At 44.1% G+C, this 21,478-nt stretch overlaps 1 protein-coding gene across 1 annotated transcript in view; it reads right to left on the reverse strand.

Annotated features, from left to right (window-relative positions):
- LOC128057593 (ATP-binding cassette sub-family C member 4-like) overlaps positions 1-21,478 on the reverse strand; it is a 182,887-nt gene that overhangs the window by 124,344 nt on the left and 37,065 nt on the right. The window contains 4 exon segments of the mRNA XM_052650042.1: positions 397-594; positions 4,703-4,799; positions 12,323-12,409; positions 12,632-12,726. Coding sequence (XP_052506002.1) covers positions 397-594; positions 4,703-4,799; positions 12,323-12,409; positions 12,632-12,726 — 477 coding nt within the window.

A 21,478-nucleotide genomic window follows, 5' to 3' on the forward strand; every position in this document is an offset into this window, starting at 1 on the left:
AGGAAGCTGATTTAATGTGATCACAGGAGGCCTCACCTAAGGGTGTCTTCACATTAATCCTCTAGATGCATAAGGGAACCCGGGGGCCTCCAGAGCAATAGGATGTAACTATGGTAAACTGAAGAGTTCTTATTTTGGTGTGAGCCACAAGCACCCAGAAATTCACAGCAATGCACCCATTCCTGGTCCCCATAAGATTCGCTAACCTACACCCAAAGGGGAACTCCAAGCAGGCTTGCTCCTTTCATGTTCTTCTATCCATTCCATGGAATAAGACTTTGGGGACCTTAGGATCTACTTTGGGACAAATAAAGATGTCATGAGCAGAGCAGACTGCAGGTCCTTGAGGCCACCAAGAGCAGACAGATTCAGGCATCCTGCAGGATAGAAACTCACATCTCGGTCTTCTGGAGCCGCATCTTTTAAGGAGGGTCTGGGAGACAGTGGAGACTGAACCAGAGACTCGGAGGTCAGAGTAGGAGTTCCTGGAACTGGAGATGATTCAGGCTGCTTATTTCCCTTCCCAAAAAGGGAAAAAATATCTACCCCAGATTTCAGGAACTCAGAGTAAGTCCCCCTTTCCACCGTTTTGTCCTAAAATTAAAACAAAAAAATTGAGAGGAATTAATTTACATTATTGTTAGCTGCTCAGTTGTGTCTGACTTGTTTCAACCCCATGGACTGTAGCCTGCTAGGCTCCACTGTCCATGGGATTCCCCAGGAAATAATACTGGAGTGGGTTGCCATTCCCTTCTCCAGGGATTTTCCTGCCCCAGGGATTGAAGCCGGGTCTCCCACATTGCAGGCAGATTCTTTACCGTCTGAGCCACCAGGGAAGCCCTTGATAATATTAAACCAACTGAAATACTAATCACGAAAAGTTATCTGGTCTTAAATTATTATTTTTGAAGAAAATAAAAGATTCCTGGGTCTAGAATTCTTGTTGAGAAATCTAGCCAACTCAAACAGAACTGAGCATTCTGTTCTCTGCCAAACCCTGTGTTAAGTGTTGCGGTATTTGAAAGAAATGTGTGCTTGTGGGTTAAAAATGGAGGCCGTTCACATAACTACCATGGGCATTTAGGGAAGCAAGAAGTATAGAAGTTGCTGGGAGGATCAGCACAGTCTCTAGAGACAACAAGAGAACTCAGAGAAACCTCACATGACAAGCAAAATTTTAAAAACAAAAAACAAAAAAACCCACGCTGGGCAGAGTATTCCAGAAAAGAAAACTACTGACACAGAGGTGGGCACAAGCACATCTGCATGGGTAAGAGTCGCTCATCAAATTTCACTGACCACCGTCACTGTCACAGTATCATGTGCCCTGCTGGGACAGGACATGTAGGAACTGGCCCTGAACAGAGAACCCATAAGCTGCATATTCATGGTCTTTACAACTGTCTGGAGGACTTAGAGAGACAGAAGGATCAAGGAAGTTCCCAAATGAAAATTCAATGTTCCATTTATTAAAGTAACTAAACAAGGAGGCCATGAGGCCAGGGTGTCGCTAATGCCTTGGCAGTCTGTGGCTGCAAATTGAAACCTAAGCCACAATCAGTGCACTCAGATCCAAGAGAAAACTTCACACCAACCGACCACAAGCATCCAACCAGACTTCCCCAATCAGGCAGCTGCTTAAACTACAGCCAATCTAATCATATTCTTTGAACACATATGACACATCCTTGCAGTTTCCCTCCCTTACAAAGTCAAAATAATGTGCAGATGTTTCACTGCTTCTGACCCTGAAACAAGATGCAGGTGATCATTCAGTGGCAAACAAAACATTAGGGAAAAAATTCTCAGGATGCAAAACTCATCAAATGAGAGCAGCTCTGGTTAATGCAGGTCAGATGGAAGAAGATGGCCCAGGACCCTAGCTAGGACCCATCTCACCCTATGTCCTGAGGTGAGCCACTGGGAGAAACCCAGTGAAGCATCTGAGTACTGTCTGATACTGCAGAACTAGAAAATTATGCAGGATATATTGTGTCTTGTTCCACTTGGGAGGCAAAATTCACATACCTCTTTAATGAAATCACCACTCACTACTTAATATCTGTAATATGCACAATGAAATGACTAGAAGTACAAAGACAGAAATTTCACTCAGCAGCCAAGCGTTGACAATCCCAAGGGGACAACGGGGCAGCCATCTCCCCTCTGTTATGAGAGAAGGACCCAACAGTGAGGATGGACTCCAACTCATCCAGGAGTGCTCACCAGTGGACAAATAGTTGTTTTGTTAGTACTAAAATTGGGGGCAATGCCCTCAAAGGAGGCAATGCTGCTGCTGCTGCTAAGTCACTTCAGTCGTGTCTGACTCTGTGTGACCCCAGAGACGGCAGCCCATCAGGCTCCACCGTCCCTGGGATTCTCCAGGCAGGAACACTGGAGTGGGTTGCCATTTCCTTCTCCAATGCATGAAAGTGAAAAGTGAAAGTGAAGTTGCTCAGTCGTGTCTGATTCTTAGCGACCCCATTGACTGCATCCTACCAGGTTCCTCCGTCCATGGGATTTTCCAGGTAAGAGTACTGGAGTGGGATGCCATTGCCTACTCCGAAAGGAAGCAATAGGGGACTCTAAAACATCTAGACACTGGTAAACAGGTTATTCTCCTCCCCACTAATCCTGTGCTCATAACACTGTCAACACTGGGATTTACACACTAGAAGTGCCCCCTCTGCACATGAAATCAACTGCTCTCAAGCTTGAAAAACCTTAGCTCCTCTCCCCATTCCTAGAGGGAGTGGAGAGAAGTCACATTCTTAGAGGAGACACATGGAACAGCTTCCAGAAAGACAGAGGTTCTGTATTTTAATAATCTTTCTTGGAGCAGAGATTCATTTCATAAGTCAAGGATCTGACCAAGGGCCTGTGGAACAGTCAGGAGTTAAAGAAAAAGATGCTGAGGCCCAGATGTAAACGAGCCAAAAAGCGAAACATCAAACTACCACCAAGTTTGAAAACTTCTCACTACTCTCCACCCCATCTCCCAACCATGCTAGGAGCTGTGAGTTGGATGGTGCTCCCTCCCCAAAAAGATAAGTTCAAACGTGACACCTGTGAACATGACCTTATTTGGAAACAGGGTCTTTGCAGATGTAATCAAGTTAAGATGAGGTCGCACTGGTGCAGGGTGACCGTAAATCCAATATGACTGATGTTCTTATGAGAAGGGACTCAGACACGGGGACAATGGCCAAGGGGCATCAGAGGCAGAAACCACAGTGCTGCAGTTGGAAGCCAAGGGATACCAAGGAAGGCTGGCAAACACCAAGGGCTGGAAGGAAGGATTCTTCTCTGGAGCCTTCAGGGAGAGCACAGCCTTGCCAGCACCTGGATTTGGGGCCCGTAGCCTCCAGAGCAGGGAGATGATAAACTTCCGCTGTTTTAAGTCACCCAGTTTGCAGTACTTGGTTACAGCAGCTCTAGAAGCTGATACTCTAGCCTGAGCCCACACTTCTCTCTTCTCAGCTTTACTAAGACCTGGAATTGCTTCTTCTGTCACCCCTCAAGAGACCATCAGAGAAACCTCTCAAATTTGATATCAGACCACATCCCTCTTCTGCTCTGGGCCATCCAAGACTTCCATGCCACTTGCGGTCCCCTGGCCATTGCTCGGAGACCAGCTCCTCCACATCCCCCGCTCACTCTCCTCAGACATGCTGGTCTTCCTGCAGTTCCTCCAACCTGCCAGGTCAGCTCCTTCCTTAGGAACCCCTGCCTCAGACTCCCTCCCCCAGGTGACTGTGTGGCCCCCAACTTCATGTCACTCAGACCCCCCAGGAGGCACCAGCTCCCCAAGGAGACAGCCAGGAAATCACCCTCTTAGTCACATCCTCCCCATAACAGGAGCCCCATGAAGGCAGGGCCTTATCCTCCTGCTGAACACACACAAGACCTGGGCAGAGAGACCCACAATTGGAGACACCAGCAGAGAGGGCATGTCTGATCCAGGTGCTCGGATACCCAACCTCACTTCTGGTGTTAATGGAATACGCTCTTTAGGCAACCTAGGTATGACAATCACTTGGATACCAACAGATCTTAGAATCTCTAATTTGTAAGTAATACACTTTGACTTAAGTCATGGAAGACAAAAATAAAAAGTTCTAAATAAAATTGCATCATTATCCTTAACAAACTTCACTAGAGCAGTGATGATTCAATAATCCTGTGGTTGCACTCTTATACACTGTAGGATTTGCATGGCTTAGAGTGTAATAGTGACATTTCTATAGAGCTTTAGGTTAATTCTCCAAGGTGTGAACACCAGCTCTGAGAAGAAGGGGGTGAAAAACTGAGGGAAAAGAGGGTATTTACCATGAAGCCAAGGAAAATGACCAGAAAGGAGGTCTGTCCTTCAACACACCTGCTGCTGCTCTTAAGGCACTTCAGTCGTGTCTGACTCTGTACGACCCCATAGACAGCAGCCCACCAGGCTTCACTGTCCCTGGGATTTTCCAGGCAAGAACACTAGAGTGGATTGCCACTTCCTTCTCCAATGCATGAAAGTGAAAAGTGAAAGTGACGTCTCTCAGTCATGTCCGACTCTTGGCAACCCCGTGGACTGCAGCCTACCAGGGTCCTCCGTCCATGGGATTTTCCAGGCAAGAGTTACTGGAGTGGGTTGCTGTTGCCTTCTCCCAACACATCTGAGGGCTAGCAATTCCACAGACTTCTAGAAATTACTTACATCTTTCAATATCAGAATCTGACTTGCATCTTTTAGGTATTGCAACTGATGAGTGACTAAGATTGTGATCTTCTCCTTCAAGGCCTGACGAATACACCTACAAATGTAAAAGGTACAGAAAGCAAAAGCACATTAATGGAGTGCCTCAAACTGAAAACATATTTTGAAAACAGTGAGACAAAGACCACATAGCAGCCAAAGATCTTTAGTTTAAAGGCCAAATCAATAAGAAAAATTAAATAAACATAAGTCAATTCATCCAACTAGGTTCTTAAATTTATCAGCAGAAAATCTGAATCTACTGCTACAAAAAATTCTTAAAATCAGTCCAGTGAAGGAGGCACCAACAGATAAGTCTTTTCCTATAAAACTCAGCTTAACAATTATCTACATGTTTCATAAAGGAAAACAACTGAGTAATACTGAGGTTTCAAAACTTGAATAAACTAAAACAGTATTTTTTCGCTATTTGAGAATGGGAGAAGAGGGATTCATGTCATTTAAAAATGTGTACATTCTTAGCTTTTTAGGTGATTATTTATAATTAATGATATAAATATTCACACAAAAAAAATTTAATAGATTCTTGGTAATCTTTGCCAGAGTGCATTTGCTAGATGCTTGTTCCCAAAGAATGTTAGATGTAAAATAAATGTCAGCATGACCTCCATCACTCTCTACAACATTCCCAGTTCCATCCAGGAAGCAAGTCTTCTTTCATTAGGACTGAACACCTTCCAAACATGAAAGTAAAAGAACAAAATCCAAATGGCCCAAATCACAGTGGAAATCACCCAGTGGCTCAGAGGACCCATCAGTTCTCTTAGTCAAGACACCCTCAGTATTCAACCTTAAATTTTTTTCACAATTAAAAAAAAACCTACTCCCACATTTCAAATGTAGACCCCTAGGAACTCAGCTGTAGTCTCATCCCACAGGGTCCACAACCCCTCCAGGGAAGCAAATGGCTGAGTCTGGGGCCCCAGTGACCACAGGCAGGCTCCAGGCAGGCACTCTGGGTGCCCCAGCCCCTCGCAGAGCAAATCTCAGGAACCTGGGCCACAGCTCAGCCTGTGAGTGAGTCAGATGGAGAGTCTGGAGCCAACAGACTACATCTCAGTCCCTCTCACAAAACTGAGGTCAGATGAGCAACTCAACCTCAGTTTCTTCATCTCAAAACAAGGTCAATGACAACTCATCCACACATTCTGACAAATCAAACCACCAATCCACTCAGTAAAGGTCAGACCCCTTCTCCACTCCTCTGTAACCACAAGCAGTCATGTGCTTTGGACTCAGGATAGAAAAGTCCAAAGGGGACACTCTGGACACTGGGTCTGTGATCAGAAGCAAGACCCCAAGGATGTAGAAACATACACCATTGCTTTGTTAAGTCCAAAAGGATTCACTCTCACCTTTTGACATCCATCAGCTCAGTGTTTATACCTGTTTCTTGATTAACACCTTTTCAACTTAGAACTAAAGTTTTTAAACAGATTTTTTTCTCCTTATTCATAATTGCCTGCCAATAGCCCCCTAAGGTGGATGTTAATCAAATCTGATGGGGTGTTACGTCCAAGATGAATCAACCCAAAAGTTTTAAGATGTTTTCTTCCTAACATTCCATCACACATAAGGTAATACAAATAATTACAATGAAGAGATCAGTTGATGGCTTGGAACTTTTTCTAAATAATGCTTTCATCAAGTCACTAGAAAAATACACTCTTTTCCAAGTTTTTAAAAATTTCCAAGTCATGCCATAGAAATGATTGCGTCAGCAACCAGTTGTATAACAGTTATTCCTATATAAAGGCTGTGTTAATTCTATGATCTCACATATAATCCTATATAAGGGCTGTATTAAGAGGGGACACATCCTGTGGTGAAGGTGATACAAATAAGACAGAGAGTCCCCACCTTCATTCATTCAATCAGCAGAGGTTTATTGAGGGACCAGGCAATGTCCTAAGTGCTGAGGACCCACCCACACGTCAAGATAAAAGGTAATACTCTGCACCCTGTAGAGGACACTGAAAAAATATAGAAAATGTGCTATTGGGCTGTGACCTGTGCTCTGAAGGAAAAACAAGTGGAGTTGCTGTCTTAGATGTGGAGACATGGGAGCCCCGTGACTATCCAGGGAAACCTCCAGGAAGAAGGCACAGCAGGTGCAGGGTCCCTGGGACAGAAGATGCTGGGGTGAGGCGCCTTCCTGCATTCATAGTTTATGGGTAGCAGGGGGACTCGTAAATGGTCAAGTGCACCCACTGAGGGCTGTGGGAAGACAGAGGGCACGGGCGCCCCCTGGAAGAGAAGGAGGGAATGGTAGGGCCGCCTTCCGCCTTCCTTCTGTGTCCTGTACACTGCTCCCTGGCTCTGGACAGAGGGACCAGTGTGTACAGACAGACGGGGTGAGAAAGGACCCCACAGAGCCAGCACAGCTGGATACCGAGTGGGTGTGGGGATGAACTGGAAAGGCTGATGGGGGCAGAAGAAGCCTGTTTGAGGACCTGGAGCTACTTCCTGAATGGTGGGGGAGGGGGGTGTGGGTGGTGTCCATGAAGGGCTGGAGCAGGTGGGTGAGCTGTGTAGGCAGCAGCGTGGCAGTCTGATCAGGACAGACCCCAAGAGCTGATGATGCAGGAAACAGGGGTCTGGTGATGTGGGGCTGAACCAGGATGGGACCCATGGCTAGACACAGGTGAGGCTGCATCAGTTCATGTAAGGCCCCTCACCTTCTGTAGGTGATAGAATCCACTATGTTCACATCATAAAGCTGTAAAAGTCATGAACCTTAATGACCTTTGATATAAACTCATGACTGAAGGAAACTTAACAGAAAGTAGAAGTGTAATTCATTCACTTTTAATACAAAACCTCCCCATGACCAAGTTTCCACACAACCGCCATATCTCACAGCACATTGTTCCATCTGATTCTCTAACTTAAGAACATTCTCCAGTCGCTGCTGAGTGGTTTCCTAAATTGCTTTCACGCTCTCTGCTTTAAATTTCCCTAGAGAATGTGTGGTTCTGATTACAAATGACAGTCTTAAGCTTGCTTCTATCAAGTATATATCCAAAGTGGTACACCCAAAATATTTGAGAGGATTTTATAAATATCTCCGGTGTTTGAAAAAGAACTCAGAAGAACTTCTGTGATCAGCACGCTCTACTTGGCCCCAAAATGCCTCGCTCTCCTCTCCCTGTGACAGGGATGCTATGACCAGTAGAATCTGTTCCTGCATTGATGAAGAACATGTGCAGATGCTCACAAGATGGGGTAACCACATTTGTGAGTTCAGGGTGGGGTGCTGGGAACAAGGAGGCTGAGATACTCATGACGCCAGGAGGGTAGGGGTGAGGAATCCCTGTCACAGCACTAGTGCCTGTCACTGAACTCATGACAAGACACAAGACACTTCTCTAAGGGAAAATTCATCAAGTCATGAACAGAAGAGGCTGGGAAAGGGGGGTCAGATCAGAGCTGGAGGCCATGCCATGTGTCATTCACCCTGTTTTCTCCTGTTCTCAAACATTCAGTGCTATTATGCAGGTTTGTGGGTATGTGTGTTACAATATAACTAACATGAAATTTACCATTTTAATCATATAGCCATATAGTGGCATTAAGTACATTCACATTGTTGTGCAGCCATCACTACCATCCATCTCCACAACTCTTTCATCACCCCAACACTAAGCACATCTTACATTTGGGCAGTCTCCACCAAAGTCTATCCACAGTTAGTGGATATGGAATCCCAGCTCCTTGTGTCCAGAGCTCAGAGCTCCTCACATACCTACTGACTCTGCTGGAGTCGTTTTACTTTGCCATTCTAGGCCTACTCTACACCAATCATGTCCTCCTCAAATTCACATGTCACGTTAGTTATTAGCACCTTAGAATTTGGTGACAGGGACCATAAAGAAGTAATCATTACCCTTAAATACACTGCACGTAATCTGATCTGACTGGTGTGCTTAGATGAAGAGGAGACTAAGACATAAGGACAGAAACACAGGCATGTAAATCAATGAAGTTAGAACACAGCCTCCCACCATGCACAAAATAAACTAAAAATGGCCTAAAGACTTTATCACAAGATGTGACACCATAAAACTCCTAGAGGAGATTAAAGGCAAAGTATTCTCTGACATAAATTATATCAAAGTTTTCTTAGGTCAGTCTTCTAAGGCAATAGAAATATAAACAAAAACATACAAAAGGCAGCTGACCTGGTGGCTCAGTGGTAAAGAATCCACCTGCCAGTGCAGGAAACACAGGATCCATTCCTGGTCCCAGAAGATCCCACATGTGCAGAGCAATGAAACCCATGCACCACAAATACTGAGCCTGAGCTCTGGAGCCCAGGAGCTGGAACCACTGAGCCCACACATCCTAGACCCCATGCTCTGCAACAAGAGAAGCCATCTCAATGAGAAGTCCACACACCACAACTAGAGAATAGTCCCTGCTTGTCATAACTAGAGAAAAACCATCACAGCAACAAAGACCAGGTACGGCCACAAGGAATTATTTTTTTAATTAAAAAAATAAACAAATAGGGCCTAATCAAATTTACAAGATTTTACACAGCAAAGGAAACCATAAACACAATGAAGAGACAACCTATAGACTGGGAAAAAATATTTGCAAATGATGTGACCAACAAGGGCTTAATTTCCAAAATATACAGACAGCTCATACAACTGAACAACAACAAAATCTGATCAAAAAATGGGCAGAAGAACTAAATAGACACTTTTCCAAAGGACACATACAGATGGCCAATAGGCATATGAAAAGGAGCTCAACGTTGTGAATTATCAGAGAAATGCAAATCAAAACTACAATGAGGCATCACCTCACACCAGTTAGAATGGTCAACACTAAAATAACAATGGCTGAGAGGGTGTGGAGAAAAGGGAGCCCCCTACACTACTGCTGGGAATAAAAGTTGCTGCAGGCACTGTAGAAAACAGCATGGAGTTTCCTCAGAAAACTAAAAGTAGAATTACCTTATATTCCAGTAATCCCACTCCTGGGCATTTCTATGCACAAAACGATACATGAAAAAGACATGTATCCCTATATTCATAGCAGCACTATTCACAATAGCCAAACATGGAAACAATGTAATGTCCACCAACAGATGAATGGTTGTGGTACATGGAGATAATGTAATACTACTCAGCCATAAAAAAAGGAAAAAGAATGCCAGTTGCAGAAACATGGATGGACCTGGAGGTTATCATACTAAGTGAAGTAAGTCAGAATGAGAAAGACAAATATCATATGATATCACTTACATGTAGAATGTAAAATATGGCAATAATGAACGTATTAACAAAACAGAAACAGACTCACAGGCATAGTGAACAGACTTATGGTTGCACGGGTGGAAGGGGTGTAGGGGAGGGAAGAACTGGAAGTCTGAGGTTAGCAGAATATGAAGTATTATGTGTAGAATGGATAAACAAGGTCCTACCATATAGTGTAGAGAGCTCTATTTGATATTCTGAGATAAGCCATAATGAAGAGAATATTAAAAAGAATGTATGTATGTATATAACTGAGTAACTTGGCCATACAAAGAAATTAACACAATAATGTAAATCAATTATATTTCGATAATTTTTTTTAAAGGACAGAGACAGGGGTTCACATGGACAGAAGACCATGTGAGGAGACAGCAAAGCAGATGCCACCAGCAGCCAAGGTCAGCATTCTCAGCAGAAACCAAAGCTGCCCACACAGCCAACTTCCAGCCTCAAGGACTGTGAGAAAATGAATTTCTGTTCTTTAAGCACCCCATCTGTGACAACTTGCTATAGACTGAATGTTTTTGTCCTCAAAATTCATAGATTGAAACCTAATTCCCACTGTGTACTAGAAGTGTACCCATTGGGAGGTGACAGGTCATGAGGGTGGAGCCCACATGAAAGAGATTAGTGCCCTTATAAAGGGGACCCACAGGGCTCCCTCACCTCTTTCCCACGTGAGGACATGGGAATCGTGCCCTCACCAGACACTGAATCTCTCAGCACCCTCACCTTGGACTTTTCCAGCCTCCAGAACCCTGAGGGATAAATTTCTAGTTTTTATAAGCTGCCCAGGCTGTGGTCTCCTGTGAGAGCAGCCTGGACAGACAGCCCCAGCAAAGTAACACAGAACCTGACGGCAAGAATTTCCAAATAGCTTCTCTCTGCCAAACACCCCACCTCCTTCAGACAAGGACATACCTGCTGTTCTCCTCACAGCCCTACTTCCTCCTCCCTCCACACCTGAGCTTCTATTCTTCCTTCAGCAAAGGAACTGGGTCCTCTCCTCAGCTTCCACACACCTGCCCAGCCTGCAGGCCCCGAGGGCACTTCCCACTCAGCCCCGGGCACAGGGAGCTTTCCAACTTCAGTGAAAGCCTCCAGCTGACACTTCACTTAGGATTTACTGTATTAAAACTCTCCAAATCTTGACTCTGCGGAACTTTCCCTAGGCATCTGTCTTAACAAGTTTCACACAGAGACAGTTCCTTAGTGGCAGGAATGAGAGCTGTGTCCTAGTCTCCTTATCCTGCCCAGTGTGGGTCCTTCCCCTCTCCTGGCTCACCATCCTCCTTGTAAAGTAAGAGGTTTTGTGCAGGCATATCTGTAAGGGCATCAATCTCAGTGCACACAGCAGGGTGTTGATATATGCAGCTAGAAGGATCACTGTCTTTAACAAGGTGAACAACAGCAAGGGAACTAACCATGGGGTAGATGTGGAGGCTGCTTCAGAAAAAGTGAATTCATGAAACTTTCAAAGAGGCCAGTCTAGACTCCACCAGAGGCCTCAGTCAGCATATATTAGGACAGAGAAGCATCAAAACTGTTCTCCTCCAGGAGTTCTATAGCCAAGAAAGAGCTACTGACAACAAACTCCAGAAACAGAAAATAAGAGTCAGGACTTCAGAAAGATTCTAGATACCAAGTTTCAAATTCAGGTTAACCCTACATATGGGTCTAAGTATTAATTCTAGTAAGCATCCATGAAGAAATGTTAAATAATTGAGCCACACTCAGATGTGGAATAAATTATCTGTAAATTCTAAATCATCTGTAAATACTTTACTAGGTATTTCTAAACCAAAAGAATAATAAGCATAAGCCAGCAGGGTCTTTCCATGGAAGCCCTATGTCTGTACTGAAAAATTCACTTCTAATGTGCCTTCAACAAATGACAAAGGAAAAGAACTGGCAGCCAATTACCAGGTTACCAAGTCCTACTCTCTGACTTAAAAACTTTACGTCATCCTTCTTATCCCTGGGGTCTGGATCCATCCAGTGTCTGGATCCACCAAGTGCAAGTAACAGGGGGGAATTTGCCATGTATCTCTCACTCCCTAAAGCACAGACCCCACTGTCCTACACACACTGGAAGCAACTGCTGTATTTTCCTGTCCTGATCTCATCATGATGCAAAATTTCTCTATGATGGATCTTCTGTGGAGGGAAGGGAGGGACACCAGGGCAGAGTGAGCTGAGTCTCCTGAAGCACAAAGGCTTTCCTGAGCTCTCTTCCCTGATCTCTACAGGGTTCCTGGAAAGCAGAGATGATAGAAAACAGGAGCAAACTCACTGTTCAAACAAGTGCCTGCTGACTGCTGCATCCACTGCACTGAGCGGATCGTCCAGGAGGTAGATGTCTGCGTCCTGATACACGGCTCTAGAAAATGTAAAGAGATATCAGGAGAGGACACTTCACACTCCCTGGGTCTCATCTCTGAATCATGATGGTGTCCAACAACTCCAAGTTCCTCCTACAAGCCCAGGGAAAGGGCCAAGACCCTGCTTCACACAGACCCACCCGGTGAGCAGGGTCTGCGTATTCAAGTCCACTAGGAGCCATGGAGGAGGAGGGGCAGATGGCCACTGAAGCCCCATTTACCTGGCGAGGCTGACCCGGGCTTTCTGTCCTTCACTCAGCGGGGTTCCTCCATCTCCTGTCACAGTTAGATCTCTTTCCTTCAAATTCTGGAAATCCTGTATGGAGATAGAAAAGGGAAAAAAGAAAAAGGATTTAAAATGTGTTCTCCTGCCACCCTAACCTTTCAGCATCAGTTCTTCATACAAGTATTTAATCAACAGCAATGCGCTTATTTCAAAGTGACTAAACTGTAACAAGGAAAATTAAAAAACCTCTCAGGGCTTTTCATTTGTTTCCATTCTATATTTTTTCAAAGCATTTATGCATGTAACCATTTCAACAGGTATTATTGAGGATGGCCTATACATGAGCCATTGTTCTGAGAACAGCGAATTCAGCCATGAGGAAACAGAACCCCTAGAATTCCTCTCCACGGTGGGAGATGGACAATATGGAAAATAAACCTGAGGGCAAGTACTGAGGATGAGAAGGAAAAGGAAGCTGCTCATGGGGATGGGGAGTGAGCGAGGGAAGTGAGTCAACACTAGGGTGTGAGGGCTCTGCTCAGAGGGGTGTGAGCAGATCCGGGGGGTGGCGAGGGTCAGGGGCTCAGGCAGACCTGGAGAGGCTGCTCCTCACAGAGGGAGGGGCAAGTGCAGGGGCCATGGGGAGATGCCCAAGGTGTTCAGAACAAGGAGGCCAGGAGAGCAGAGTGAGAATGAGGGGAGTGAGGGCAGAGACAGAGCAGGAGACTGGTGTCACTGCCAGTAAAGGGGGGAGGGGAAGGGGAGGAGGGACCTGGTCTGAAGTTTTTAAGGAATCACTTCTGTGCTTTGCAATAAACAATCAGTAAGATTGTTTTGTTTTGTTTTGTTTTTTTTGGCAGGTGGGGGGGAAATGATGAGAGCAGATACAAATGAGGAGGCTACTAGAATAATTTAGGGAGCAGTGGAAATGGAGAGACAGGGTCACACTCCAGACATACTTGGAAGGTGGAATCTGTAAAACCTGCTGACAGGATAGGTGTGGATTGTAAGAGAAGAGGACTATGATGTTTGGGGTGAGGAAGGGGAAGGACAGGGTCACCATTTACTGAGCTGCAGAAGATGGTGGAGGCAGATTTAGGAGACTTCTCTTGTGGACAAGCAGAAATGACCTCTCAGTGATATCACTGTGCAGCTGAACAGGCAGGTGTGCAGGTCTGTGCTAGAGACACAGGTGTGAGAGCTGGTGGTCCAGGCTGGTGAAGGCACAGGACTTGTTTTATCTTAAATTGCCAGTTTTGCTGATCTTGTTCTCCACTGCCCATTTTCAGAGAAGGGATGAAACCTGACCCAAGTCTTCACAGTGATACTTAAGGCAAGTCATAGTGTGACAGACGAGGTCTGTACAAAAAATGGGAACAGAAAGAGCAGGCTGGGCAGGAAAACAAAAGGAAAGAAACAACATGCTGAGGGACACCAAGCAGATCATTTGGACTAAGTAGATTCTTGCCCGTGGAAGCAGGAAATACTCAAAGTTAAGAAGGATATGAAGTCTTAACTTGAGGTTCTGAGAATCTATCATAAGTTATATTTGACTGTTATTTAAGAAGTAGACAAATCAGTCTATTAGAAAACCCCCAAAATGACCAGGTAACAATCAGGTTTAAGTTACACAGTTATTACATGAGAAATCTTTACTTCAAATTATCTATTAAACCCCTCAGGCATCACTCTAAGATACACAGCAGTCCCTTTGTGTGGATGATGCCCTCACTTCTGTCTCTACTTTAGAAACCTGGGGAGAAAGCAAGTAGCATGCTGGGGTCTCCATGATAAACAAGTCCTCTGATCTCCCTAAGTCTCATTTTCCTCTTCTACATAATGTGATGCAGAAACCAGAATCACTAAATTCAAGGAAGCTGTGAGAATCTAAGGAAGTGTATGAACACCCTCCATAAGTGGAAAAAGGACACGAATTGATTATAACTTGCTATTGGTGACTGATGTCTATTTTCTTTTCAAACCAACACTGGGACTCCATGCACAGTGTGGATCACAATATGCAAAGCACATGACCACAATAAGATAGAGACTGTCTCCATCATAAGCCTCCCTGACAGCCACAAAGACATGCAGACACACACAGGTTTCCTGTTCACTCAAAGCTTAACTTGGGTGTATCCAATGAAGGGCAGCAATTGCTCTGTTGTGAAAATTCATCATTATTTCACCTTCTCTCTTTCTAGAGCTCAGAAATTAATACCACCTCTTACTTTGATTTTCTTGAACAACAATGAGCCATTTTAAGATAGGTTCCAAGCCTTATACATACATACATACATACACACACATGAGTTACTTGGCCTCCATTTCACTGATGTCAGTCCTTGCAAACTGTTCCATTTAGCTTTTATGCTTTGATTTTACACTGTTTTGGTTTCTTTCTCAAAATAGTAACACGTCATAGCACAAAAATATTAACCACACTCTAGAAAAGACTGTGTGGGTCACAATAAACTGGAAAATTCTGAAAGAGATGGGAATACCAGACCACCTGACCTGCCTCTTGAGAAATTTGTATGCAGGTCAGCAAGCAACAGTTAGAACTGGACATAGAACAACAGACTGGTTCCAAACAGGAAAAGGAGTACACCAAGGCTGTATATTGTCACCCTGCTTATTTAACTTCTATGCAGAGGACATCATGAGAAACACTGGACTGGAAGAAACACAAGCTGGAATCAAGATTGCCGGGAGAAATATCAATAACCTCAGATATGCAGATGACACCACCCTTATGGCAGAAAGTGAAGAGGAACTAAAAAGCCTCCTGATGAAAGTAAAAGAGGAGGGTGAAAAAGTTGGCTTAAAGCTCAACATTCAGAAAACAAAGATCATGGCATCTGGTCCCATCACTTCATGGGAAATAGATGGGAAAACAGTGGAAACAGTGTCAGACTTTATTTTGGGGGGCTCCAGAATCACTGCAGATGGTGATTGCAGCCATGAAATTAAAAGACATTTACTCCTTGGAAGAAAAGTTATGAGCAACCTAGATAGCATATTTAAAAGCAGAGACATTACTTTGCCGGCTAAGGTCCATCTAGTCAAGGCTATGGTTTTTCCTGTGGTTATGTATGGATGTGAGAGTTGGACTGTGAAGAAGGCTGAGCGCCAAAGAATTGATGCTTTTGAACCGTGGTGTTGGAGAAGACTCTTGGGAGTCCCTTGGACTGCAAAGAGATCCAACCAGTCCACCCTAAAGGAGATCAGTCCTGGGTGTTCATTGTAATGATTGATGCTGAAGCTGAAACTCCAGTACTTTGGCCACCTCATGCCAAGAGTTGACTCATTGGAAAAGACTTTGATGCTGGGAGGGATTGGGGGCAAGAGAAGAAGGGGACGACAGAGGATGAGATGGCTGGATGGCATCACTGACTCGATGGACGCGAGCCTGAGTGAACTCCGGGAGTTTGTGATGGACAGGGAGGCCTGGCATGCTGTGATTCATGGGGTCGCAAAGAGTCAGACACGACTGAGTGACTGAACTGAACTGAACTGAGAAAAAGCAGCTAAATTCACTCTTTCAATTAGTACATTAGGGGACAGAAACAGGCTCTCTTCAACTGTGGTGGTAGGACTTCAAGTGTGTTGGTGACTGAAATCATTCATGCATGAGCCCCAGATGGGCAAAACATTTCAAAGGACTTGAAGTAAAATCCAAGGTAGACTAATTTCCCAGTCACCATTTTCTGATTAAATTAGAGGGAAAAGCCTGACTTATATTAGAAGGGAAAGCCTGAGCATACATTACAATTGCTCCCACTGACAGGAAGTTGTTTTTACTCACGTTATTTTCCTCTAAGTTAAATCTCACCAACTTTCACTGAAGAGTAGACACGCAAATGAGAGGCAGCCTAGGAAACGGTTACACTGGTTTGATGCCACCGTCCAGAAGCACACCCAGGGCCCTTCAGCGACGGTGGAGACTTACAGTGGAAACACTGCTTTGTAGAAAGCTTTCACTTTCATGTCAGGTTCAAAGGATTTGCTAACAAATTAAGCCACTCGTTACATACAAATAAATAGTACCAATATTTATTATAGAATTATCTAGCTTACTTTCAATATACTAACATTAAAAGAACAAGAAATAGAAATAGCAGAGGATACATCATCAAATTGGGTTCTGACCAACATGCAGACTCAAACAGTGCTGAGAAGTCCCACGACACAGCACATCTGGGGGTCTCAATTTGTTACTGAATCCAACCTTGCTCTGCTCACCACACAACAGGCCAATGAGATGAGGGGTTGAGGCCAGGAAGAAGAGAATTTATTTGGGGAGCCCACTGACTGGGAAGATGCCAAGCTAGCATCTCGAATTAACCATCTTATCGGGATCTAGATGCTAGGTTCTTTTATAGGTCAAAGCTGGGGAGGAAGGAAACAAAGTAAAAAGGCCATTAATCTCACAAATCTCCTAGAATGACAAGACTCAGGCAGAGGATGTGTTAATTTCCTTCTTTCCGCCATCTACAAGGGGTCAGGATTCTGCACAAAGGCACTTTAGTTTAACAGGCAGAGTAGCAGGATTCTCTGAGGTAGGACATTCAGTATGATTATAATAACAAAAGTAACAAAAAAACAAGTCAAAGAAATAGTTTCAACATGGAGAATTGGCTTAGTCTCTAAAATTAATTGGGAAAAGGAGCCAGGTAGCACATTCACTTGGAGAAGGCAATGGCACCCCACTCCAGTACTCTTGCCTGGAAAATCCTATGGACGGAGGAGCCTCGAAGGCTGCAGTCCGTGGGGTCGCTGAGGATCAGACACGACTGAGCGACTTCACTTTCACTTTTCACTTTCATGCATTGGAGAAGGAAATGGCAACCCACTCCAGTGTTCTTGCCTGGAGAATCCCAGGGACAGGGGAGCCTTTTGGGCTGCCGTCTATGGGGTCGTACAGAGTCAGACACGACTGAAGTGACTTAGCAGCAGCAGGAGCACATTCACTCTGTGGGTGAGATTTCAAAAATTGCAGTTCAGTTGTTGTTCAGTTGCTTAGTTGTATCTGACTCTTTGCGACTCCATGGACACAGCACATCAGGCTTCCCACTCCTTCACTGTCTCCTGCAGTTTGCTCAAATTCATGTCCATTGAGTCAATGATACCATCCAAACATTTCGTCCTCTGTCAGCCCCTTCTTCTCCTGCCCGCAGTTTCTCCCAGCATCAGGGTCTTTTCTAATGAGTCAGCTCTTCACATCAGGTAGCCAAAGTATTAGGGTTTTAGCTTCAGCATCAGTCCTTCCAGTGAATATTTAGGGTTGATTTCCTTTCAGATTAACTGGTTGATCTCCTTGCGACAGTCCAAGGGACTCTCAAGAGTCTTCTCCAGCATCACAGTTTAAAAGTATCAACTGAACAACAACAACAAACACCATGGAGAAGCCTGTAGTAATGGTTAATGAGGGCCAGACATGAGGCCCTGGTGGAAGAATGCTGTACTTCAGACTCAAATGGGGGGAGGCCCTATCTTTTTTCACAGTTTTTTTTTTTTTTCCATTTGAAATTGCCCCTCCTCTAATGGCCTGTTAATATCCTGCCCATCTTTCCAGGCTCAGTCCAAATACACTCTCCCATGAAACCATTCTGGATTTATCTCTCTTCTTGGGTTCCTAAGTCTCTGTTTACATCTCTTGTGAAGGACCTGTCTTATCCTGCTCCATCATTTATACACATGCAGACAGCTTTTCTCAGCTCCTGGGGGATAAGATCTGTGCACCAAGCACTGTGCTGGACCATAATCCTGATTATCTCTAAGCCTCACAACAAGCTGCACAGGAAGTACTGGCCCCATTTCACAGATGAGGAAACTGAGACTAAGTGAGATCACATTCTGGTATGAGGACTGTTACCTGTTAAACAGAAGAGCTGCACTCTGAACCAGCTCATGTCAGTTCAGAGCCTTTTGCTCTTCCACAGCACACTACCCAGGTCGTGACTAAAGAGTGTATTTGAAATGAAGACAACACTAAACTAACTCAAGACATGAAGGCCTCTATACCTAGACATACAAGTATCAGTTAACTTATTACCCTATGATTGTCCAGGCAATCTGTAAAGAAAATGTTCACGATAGGGGGAGCAGACTGACTGAAACTGCCTACCCTGACCAGGCACCACAGTAAGTATTTGCATAAGGTCCTGGTAAGGAACATGGAATTAATCAGACACCACCAAGCAGAAGAGTTCAGGAAAGGTCAAAAGGAGACACCACATGTCTGACCACCTCCCAGAATCCTACTTGCTGGCATCCATCTTGGCTGAACGACGCGCGCACCACCAGGAAGGACTCTGAGTCAGAATAACTGGCTAAAAATAACCTGGAAACTAATCCCATCACCAGAAAACCTAAGACTTCAAGCCATGTGACAGAGCTGTTCTCTTGGGTTCCCTTACCCTACTACTCTCCACCCGGGTGCCCTTTCCCAATAAAATCTCTTGCTTTGTCAGCACATGTATATCCTTGGACAATTCATTTCTGAGTGTTAGACAAGAGCCCAGTTTTTGGCCCTGGAAGGGATCCCACTTCCTGCAACATTCATGCTGGCAGGAACGTGGTAAATATGAGATGAAAGTACGAGCTTATAGGCATCCAAGAGGGATTTGTACGGTCAAGTGATCTATGTGGGAAAATACCAAACTAGAATTTATCAGCTTGATACCTTTAACTGTGTAATGCCTAAAAGTTTTTAAAAGCCTTAAAAACGTTTTGTAAAAACTTGTTTTGTTTTTTTTTAAAAAACAACTTAAAACTCAAAAGTTTTTAAAAATGGTTAAAGATGACATGCAGACCAATGCTATATACACTCTTGCTTACGGTAACAGAATATGTTTACTGTTGATTTATGTAATATACTATATGTACAGCACCTATATAAATTATCAGCTCAAATAATGAAAGTCACATATATCAAGAAGATACTTTCTTTCTTACAAGTCACATTTTATGGATGTGACTTTACCAAAAACTGGTTGAGCTTACAATTAGAGGCTAATTTATTTTCAAAATTATTCTAACATTTATAGAGTGCTTGTTATGTCCCTAGCAATCAGGTGCTTTAAGTCACTATTGCATGTCATTCTCGAAACAACCTTATAAGATTGACAGTATTATTATCTCCATTTTACAAATGAAGAAACAGGCTTGTAAGGTTCAGACAATCAGCCAAAACCACACCCCTAGCAAACAGAGAAACTGAGACTCAATCCCTGAGTCTTCTGACTCCTGGGCCTTGGAATTGACGTCATCAGCCTGAACTGATATTGCCAATGGGATTACTTCAGTTTTATTAGAGAAATGTTTTCATTTGGATGAACTTAAACATTTAGTTCAATTTGACCTAGTTTAATACATCTAGTCGTTATTGACATACATATTCTAAGAAATCCTGTTTGCCAGTGCTTTTTCCTCTAGGATTTGGGGGATGTAGGAGGAGGAAGAACTTTGGGGAAAAAAATCTTGATTATATTTATATGGGTGTAAATACGTGAACCGTGAACTTCCTGATGTTCAAGCTGGTTTTAGAAAAGGCAGAGGAAACAGAGATCAAATTGCCAACATCTGCTGGATCATGAAAAAAGCAAGAGAGTTCCAGAAAAACATCTATCTCTGCTTTATTGACTATGCCAAAGCCTTTGACTGTGTGGATCACAATAAACTGTGGAAAATTCTGAAAGAGATGGGAATACCAGACCACCTGACCTGCCTCTTGAGAAATCTGTATGCAGGTCAGCAAGCAACAGTTAGAACTGGACATAGAACAACAGACTGGTCCCAAATAAGAAAAGGGGTACGTCAAGGCTGTATATTGTCACCCTGCTTATGTAACTTATGTGCAGAGTACATCATGAGAAACACTGGACTGGAAGAAACACAAGCTGGAATCAAGATTGCTGAGAGAAATATCAATAACCTCAGATATGCAGATGACACCACCCTTATGGCAGAAAGTGAAGAGGAACTAAAAAGCCTCTTGATGAAAGTAAAAGAGGAGAGTGAACAAGTTGGCTTAAAGCTCAACATTCAGAAAACAAAGATCATGGCATCTGGTCCCATCACTTTATGGGAAATAGATGGGGAAACAATGGAAACAGTGTCAGACTTTATTTTTTGGGGCTCCAAAATCACTGCAGATGGTGACTGCAGCCATGAAATTAAAAGATGTTTACTCCTTGGAAGAAAAGTTATGAGCAACCTAGATAGTATATTCAAAAGCAGAGATATTACTTTGCCGGCTAAGGTCCGTCTAGTCAAGGCTATGGTTTTTCCTGTGGTCATGTATGGATGTGAGAGTTGGACTGTGAAGAAGGCTGAGTGCAGAAGAATTCATGCTTTTGAACTGTGCTGTTGGAGAAGACTCTTGAGAGTCCCTTGGCCTGCAAGGAGATCCAACCAGTCCATTCTGAAGGAGATCAACCCTGGGATTTCTTTGGAATGAATGATGCTCAAGCTGAAACTCCAGTACTTTGGCCACCTCATGCTAAGAGTTGACTCATTGGAAAAGACTCTGATGCTGGGAGGGATTGGGGGCAGGAGGAGAAGGGGACGACAGAGGATGAGATGGCTGGATGGCATCACTGACTCGATGGACATGAGTCTCAGTGAACTCCGGGAGTTGGTGACGGACAAGGAGGCCTGGTGTGCTGCGATTCATGGGGCTGCAAAGAGTCAGATACGACTGAGCAACTGAACTGAACTGAACTGATGTGTGGATGGACAGACGTAGAGAAAAGGGTTAGAATAGTAAGGACAGCGACCATGTACTGAAACCCTGATGTGCCTGCATTCCACAGGCATGGCCTATTGCCTTTACAGT

The sequence above is a fragment of the Budorcas taxicolor genome, chromosome 12 (genome assembly GCF_023091745.1).
Source record: "Budorcas taxicolor isolate Tak-1 chromosome 12, Takin1.1, whole genome shotgun sequence".
In the NCBI taxonomy this organism is placed as follows: Eukaryota; Metazoa; Chordata; class Mammalia; order Artiodactyla; family Bovidae; genus Budorcas; species Budorcas taxicolor.